The sequence below is a fragment of the Physeter macrocephalus genome, unplaced genomic scaffold (genome assembly GCF_002837175.3).
Source record: "Physeter macrocephalus isolate SW-GA unplaced genomic scaffold, ASM283717v5 random_178, whole genome shotgun sequence".
Lineage (NCBI taxonomy): Eukaryota > Metazoa > Chordata > Mammalia > Artiodactyla > Physeteridae > Physeter > Physeter macrocephalus.
The window spans coordinates 6,035-12,922 of NW_021145476.1; the positions used below are offsets into that span (position 1 = coordinate 6,035).

The 6,888-nt window shown below is 53.1% G+C and overlaps 1 protein-coding gene across 3 annotated transcripts in view; it reads right to left on the bottom strand.

Moving 5' to 3' along the window:
• Positions 1 to 6,330, bottom strand: part of CRYBB3 (crystallin beta B3) — an 8,251-nt gene extending 1,921 nt beyond the window's left edge. Inside the window, exons 1-5 of one of the 3 annotated variants that reach the window (XM_055082626.1) lie at positions 5,430 to 6,330; positions 3,952 to 4,046; positions 2,292 to 2,410; positions 804 to 936; positions 331 to 473 (exon numbers count right to left, since the gene is read on the bottom strand). In XM_055082626.1, coding sequence (XP_054938601.1) covers positions 331 to 473; positions 804 to 936; positions 2,292 to 2,410; positions 3,952 to 4,026 — 470 coding nt within the window. In that variant the 5' untranslated portion in view covers positions 4,027 to 4,046; positions 5,430 to 6,330. Of the gene's footprint in view, positions 1 to 56; positions 236 to 330; positions 474 to 803; positions 937 to 2,291 lie in introns of those variants that run through there. The other 2 variants (XM_028484580.2, XM_028484581.2) reach the window with 2 other exon arrangements.
• Positions 6,331 to 6,888: the final 558 nt, after the last annotated feature.

Below are 6,888 nucleotides of genomic sequence, written 5' to 3' on the forward strand. Positions count from 1 at the left end.
GAGAAGGAGTGAAGACTTTGATGGAGACAGAGGTAAGGGGGACAGATTTCACTTGGTTAAAAAAAAAGATAAAACTGTCTATAAGTCAAGGCTTCCTGGATATCCAATGGTACAGGAATGCAAGCAATCGGACATTTGTATAATGGGGGATCTTGAATGGGGCTTTGAGCAAGGTTGGTGTAGACGCACTGATTGAGTGAAGGACCTCCAGACCTGAAGGAGCAGGAAACGTCAGCTGTATAGGAAATTGTGAACAAAGATTCTGTGTGGAGCCAGAGGCATGCTAACTGGAGGACAGGGCAGGGGCAAGAGTGGGGTCAGGTCCCTTACGTCCCGTTGATGGCCCGGACGCTCGCCACGCGGTCCTGGAAGCCGTGAGCCCAGAGGCTGGGCACGTCATCGTCCACTATCTCCATCTTGCGGCCGCCGAAAGCCGGGTTCTCAAAGAGATGCAGCTTGTGATCTGGACCATCCTGGGGGCAAGACTACGGGATGAACTGGCTGCTCCCATGCCCAGAACAGGGGGCAGGGAGGCTCCAGGAAAGAATTAAGTCAAATAACGCCCACCCCCAGAGCTGGTCTCCTTAGGAATTTTAGAGCCAGAGAGCCGTGAAACCAAGAGGGGCCTTTCAGGTCTGATTAAAAACTCTATCATTTAGCAGATAGGGACACCGAGGCACAGAGAGGGTGGCAGGAAATCAGAATTATTCATGTAGAATGCCAGCCAAGCCCTCGGCTGATCTTGCGAAAGGAGCTTGCCTCACTATCTCCAGGCATGTCCTGCTTCTAGGCGCTATACTCACAATTTGCAGAGGCCGGAGGGACAGGAGGCTGTCACCACGGTGGCTGTTGGACCACGCGTCCCAGCGAGGATAATCCCCCTTCTCCAGGACATACTGCTCCCCGCGGAAGGCCCTGCGCTCAAATGCCAGCCACCTGCAGGAGGAAAGAGGCCTGGGTCGCCTCTGCTGCCCTGGGGGAGGACCCAAGACTGGTGAGGGGGGTGCCCAAGAGCTGCTGACTTTTGACCCTGCACATTCCGTCCAACGCTACTGCTGATCCCTGGTCCTGGTATTGAGGGAGCTGCTAGAACATACTGGGAGTCGAGACGCTGAGTCAGAAAACCATCCTGGGGAAGAGCGTTGAGAATCTATTTTATGTGCAGCCTCTGTGTAGGCTGCTCAGAAACATTTTATTTTATTTTTATTTATTTAATTTAATTTTTTTTTTGTTTTGGCTGCATTGGGTCTTCGTTGCTGCACGTGGGCTTTTCTCTAGTTGCAGCGAGCGGGGGCTACTCTTCACTGCGGTGCGCGGGCTTCTCATTGTGCTGGCTTCTCTTGTTGCGGAGCAAGGGCTCTAGGAGCGCGGGCTCCATAGTTGTGGCTCGCGGGCTCTAGAGAGCAGGCTCGGTAGTTGTGGCGCACGGGCTTAGTTGCTCCGCGGCATGTGGGATCCTCCCGGACCAGAGATCGAACCCGCGTCCCCTGCATTGGCAGGCGGATTCTTAACCACTGCGCCACCAGGGAAGTCTCTCAGAAATGTTTTAAATGCAATGCCTGGCACACAGTAAGTATTCCATAGACATCTCCTCCTTCTCCTCTTCTCCTCCTTCTCTTCTTCCTCCTCCTGCCCCTCCCCCTCCTCCTATTTTTCTTCTTCTTACTATTATATTGTTAGTGCTATTATGACTATTTATTATAATTATTTATGTGCACCCTTCCATTCATTTTCACAAAAACTCTCTCTGAAGTATGTACCCTTATTATATCCCATTTGACAGATGAGAAAATAGAGGCCAAGAGGGTGAAGCATTTTGCCCAGGATCACCCAAGTGGGTAGTACCAGAGCCTGGACTTTCCACCTGAAGAATTCAGGGTCCAGTTGGGACTCCTGCTTGCCATGTGGACGTGGACAGGACACGTGACCACTTTGGCCTCAGTTTTCTCATCTGTCAAGAGGGATTCAGTGATATAAAGCACATTAGAATTTAGATATTATCATCATTATTAAAACTATTAAATCCCACTAGTAGGCACTGAGCTAGGTGCTGGGTGTCCTCCTCTGTTCCCTCTCCACAGCGCCCTGCTACTGACCTCAGAGATGGAGAGTTAGAAAGAGTTCAGGAAAATCACAGTTCAATGCTCTTATCTTACAGGTGGGAAAACTGAGGCCAGAGATGGGAAGGGAGTTGCCCAAGGCCCCACAGCAGATCTAGAGCTTGATCCTGGACCTCCCGACTTCCAGAGGGCTCAGGGCTGTGAGGAGGGGCTGGGGGTGCAGGTACTCACGGCCCCGACTCCACTTGGATGGAGCCCACCTTCTCCAGCAGGCTTTCTGTCAGGTTGGGGCACTCGGCCGAGAGCTCACACCGCTTGCCCTGGAAGTTTTCCATCTCGTACACGATCACCTGGAAGGGCAGCCTCCTGAGCATCCCACCGGGGCAGGGTTCCCAGCCCCAGCCTGTGTCCTGCCAGGTCCTCTTTAGGGCCTTGGAGGGAGGTACTGCCATCCGCTGCCTCAGCCCTGCCTGGTAACAGGCCTGAAGCCAGCACCGCCACAGGTCTGCCCTGCCCCCTGGTGGCCATGGAGGGGAACACCTCCAGGAAGCCCCATTAATCCAGGGATTGCAATTCTGGTATCTGGCCGGAGGCAGTGCAAAATCAAGTAAAGCAAAATGACCAAAATAACCAGAGGGATAACTGTAGGGAAATGAAGCCACTGTGGTTAGGAAGGACTGTGGGCCCCCTTCTAAGCTTTTCGAGAGAAGCCAGAAATCTGTAATTTCCTTAATGTGAAATTTCTCCATTTAAAAAGTCTTGTGCAGGACAAATAAAACTCCAGTTTGCAACAGTTGAACTTCACCTGTCCCTATACCCCAGAGAAGGCGGTTGCAAAGGCAGAGGAAGGTTTTGCCTCTTTCGCCCGCCTAGAAGCACAAGCTGTCTTTGTAGCAGGTCCCTGGGGAACATTGGCTCTGGTCATTTTATACAAGGGTCAAGGGAGGCTCGGAAAGCATCCTGGGCTGCACAGCAAGTTAAGTGGAGGCACGGATTCAATAAGCCAGCTGGCTCTTTTCTCCCGAGCACTGGCGTGGTCAGGGGAAAGCCAAATGCCAAAAGGAGCCATGGAGGGCCGGCAGTGATACCCTCTTCTCCGGTGGGCGGCTGCCTCTGGGCAGCCCTCCCCAGGGGGAAGCTGGGGGTCCACAGGGCAAGGCTGATTCACCCACGAATCAAGCCCAGAGCCAGGCAGACCTCTTTGCTGCTCTTCCCCTCCCGGTGTGCACCCTTCTGGTTAAAGCCCCCAGTTATCTCCTTAGTCAATTCATTCCCGGACCCCATCTCAAATTAAAGCCCCCGGGATAGCTTAGAAAGGACAGAGCCGGGACTTCCCTGGCGGTCCAGTGGTTAAGACTCCGCGCTTCCAATGCAGGGGGCGCGGATTCGATCCCTGGTCAAGGAACTAAGATCCCACATGCCACGCGGCACGGCCAAAAACTAAAAAAAAAAAAAGACAGAGCCAACAAATCCCAACTCTCAGATTCCTCTGTTAGCTGGCCATGGTAATGGCACATGCATTGAGCTCTCACACTGAGAAGTGTGGGTACCACCCCCATTTAAAAGATGGGGCTGTTGAGGCCCAGAGAGGGCCGGGGACTGGACCAAGGTCAGGCAGGAGAATCAGTGCCGTGTCTCCCGAAACCCGCATTGAGACTGGCAGGGTGCGCGTGACCAGTTCCATTTTGCAGACAAGGACACAGAAGAGGAAAGATGGGGCAGAGCCATGAAGTGAATTTATCGCAGGGCGGGGAGATGTGCTCGTGGTCCAAACTGGCCGGAAGGGCTGCGGCTCCTTTCTGGAGAGAGGCTGCCTGGCCAGGAGGCTGACCCCGAGGACCAAGAGCAGCCCTGGGCCCAGAGCCCCCGGGACCCCGTCCCTGCCCGGTACCTTGTAGCCGCCCCCGAGGCCTCCGTGGCTCTTGCCGGCGGCAGCCTGCTCCGGCGCGCTGTGTTGCTCCGCCATCACCCCAGGAACACCTGTGGCTTCAGTCAAAGGCAAAAGAGTCACCAGGTGCACCCGGGCAAAACCAGGTATTGACGTGATTGGAGTCGAGGCTGAGCTACAGAACTTGACTGCCTCTGAGATGTGGTCATTGCTCACAACCTACCTGTGGTCATTCAGTCACTCAGCAAACATCCCCTTAGTATCTACTATGGACCACAGGGACCGGGACAGTCAGGGGGGATCAGGATCCCCATTTTACAGAGGGCAATCCCGAGGCCCAGTCAGGTGGGGCTGGGACTGGGCTCCAAAGCGCGTGCCCTTCCCCCACACCCGGAGCTCTGTGAGGACACAGCACCTCCAGACCCTGCTCAGAGGGTGGGCGTTGCCGGGGTTTCCTCTACAGGAATCTCTCCCGCCTCTGCACCCCAAGCAGTATAGTCTTTTGTTCACTGACTCCTTCACTTTCCAAAGATTCCGTGAGAACCCAGTTGGTGCCTGGCCCTGTGCTGGGTGATGGAGAGGAAGAGACCACAGACTGGTGGGAGATGGACAGACAGACAGACATCTAGAGAAAGCATGATGCCGGACCAGGTCCTGGGACACCGGCTCCAGTCCAGTTTCTCTGCATTCACTTATTCATTTCATATGCATTTATGGAGCACTTACTTTGTTCCAGCCACTTAAAGAGACACAGACACAAACAGACAGACAGCTCCCCTTCATCCCTAGGGACTGTGACACACACCACTGGGACTGCATCAGTCACGTGGAAGGATTCTCTTGATGCTGCACACACAGACACACAGGACTGTTCTCCAGCTCATCAGCACACGCACAGGTGCACACACACACACGCACACACACGCACACACACACACACAAGCTCCCGTGGTCACTGTACACGGTCCCTTCCCACCTGTTGCACAAACACAGCCCCTCTCTCTCTCTTGCACACACACATGCCCATTTCAGACATCCACAGTGGCCCAGAAGGCACCTCAGCTACACCCCACATTCCTGGAAGTAGGTGGGTTGCGTGGCCCATATACTCAGGATACAGGCCCAGGGATGCATAGCCTGCGGGCTGTCTGTCTGCCTGTGTCCAGCCTCAGCAGGAAACAGGGCCTGGTCCAGCTCATGGAGGTCCAGCTCACAGAGGATTCTCAGCAGATGTGGCAGCCCCCCAGTTTGCCCATTCCCCTTCCTCAGCGGTGCTCAGTCTTTGTAGGCCCCTGCCCTAAGCTCACAGCCAAGGGCTCGACCCTGCCCACCCCCTCAGACACCAGCTGGCTTGGTGGCTGTCCTGCGTCCGCCCTCTCGGCTCCAGCCCTCACGTGGATCCCCGGTTGGTGCAGGGGGCCAGCTGTGCACGCCCCCCGGAGACCCCCAAGGTCTGGGCCTGCCTCTCTCTCCCCGCATACCCAGAATGAACCCGTTGCAGTCGCCTTGAGAAGAACAGAGGGGCCGATGCCGTCTGCAGACTCAGTCTGCTTTTGCAGGGACCGTCCTATTTATGGGCGTTTTCTGACAGCCCAGCACATTCTGGCTTGCTGAGGCAGCGCCCTGTCCACCTGATTCTGTGCGGGCCACTTCACCCCAATAGCAGGCCCAGGGAGGCCCCCATGCCTCTGTGTCCTCAGCCGTGGCCTCTGATGACTTCCTGGGGGCAGACGGACTGCATCAGCTTTGTGGGAAGCCCGGCAGCACCAGGCAGGGGGCATCGGGGTGTAAAGATCTCAGTGTCCTCAACTTCCTTCCTTTGGCTTTTCAGCTCCACCATCTTCCTATTGAGGTGCATGACATCCTTGGAATGGCTCCAGTTCTTAAAGTGAGGGGTCCCAGAATCTCTCAATTTTCCCATGTGCCATGTGGCCTGAATTTTAAGTCAGATCACCCTGAACATACCCTCTAAGTTGGGTGTAAATCCATCCAAACATTTCCACAAGATGTGATAACAGACCCAACGAAGATTCTTTATCGTTATACAGAAAATTTGTTATACAAAGATTCATTTTCGTTATACATTTCGTTATACATTGACGAATAACAGCGACCATTTATTGAAGACCTACTATGTGCACGGCACTGGGCCAGCTTCATGAGCAGTATGTTCAATCTTCACGCAGCCCTCTTTAGGGGAGGAACTATGATCTCCACTTTATAGAGGGGGAAACAGTTCAGAGATGTGGAGTCACTCACCCAGGGTCACACAGCAGAGACGAGGAGAAGGGGCTGGCCTCCTCCCGGGCCCAGCTCTTAGGCTAAACAGAAATAAAGATGATCATGATAGTCCCTTTATTTATGACCAAAAAGATTCATGCATTTTGTGGGTGTGCCTAACAAAGTATAATTTTGCCTGTGATAGCTACAGAATTTCCTGGCTTTTCAAAAGTTTGCCTTAAGCTACTTTTCTTTTATGAAAGACCTACATTAGTACCTGTTTTTTTTAATGGAAAGAAATCCAGAGAATTTTTGCTTTTACAAAAAAAAAGGGTGAAAAGCAAAAATCACGTTCAGTGTTCATTTTATAACGAGTCATGACAGTGGCGAGGTGAGCCCCAAGCAGCGAGTGGTGCCACCAAGTGCCTTCCGTGGGAACCACACTCAGTAGTATCTCAGCATCAAGCGGCCAGAGCTTTGAACTGTGTCTTAGAGCATCTGTGCTTTATCTCCATTTCCTCTGTGCATCTGTGAGCAAGATGTGTCCCCAGGTAACTGCTTCTTCAATTTATGCCATTGCGGCTTAGGAAAGGTTTCAGAGGAACGCTCTACTTTCGGATAGTGGAGGGGAACCTGTATTTAATGATTGCTGAATGAATAAAATAATGAGGGCAAAGGGGTAAATTGTTCACCAAGAGGATTTTCTTTTGTTGTTGTTTG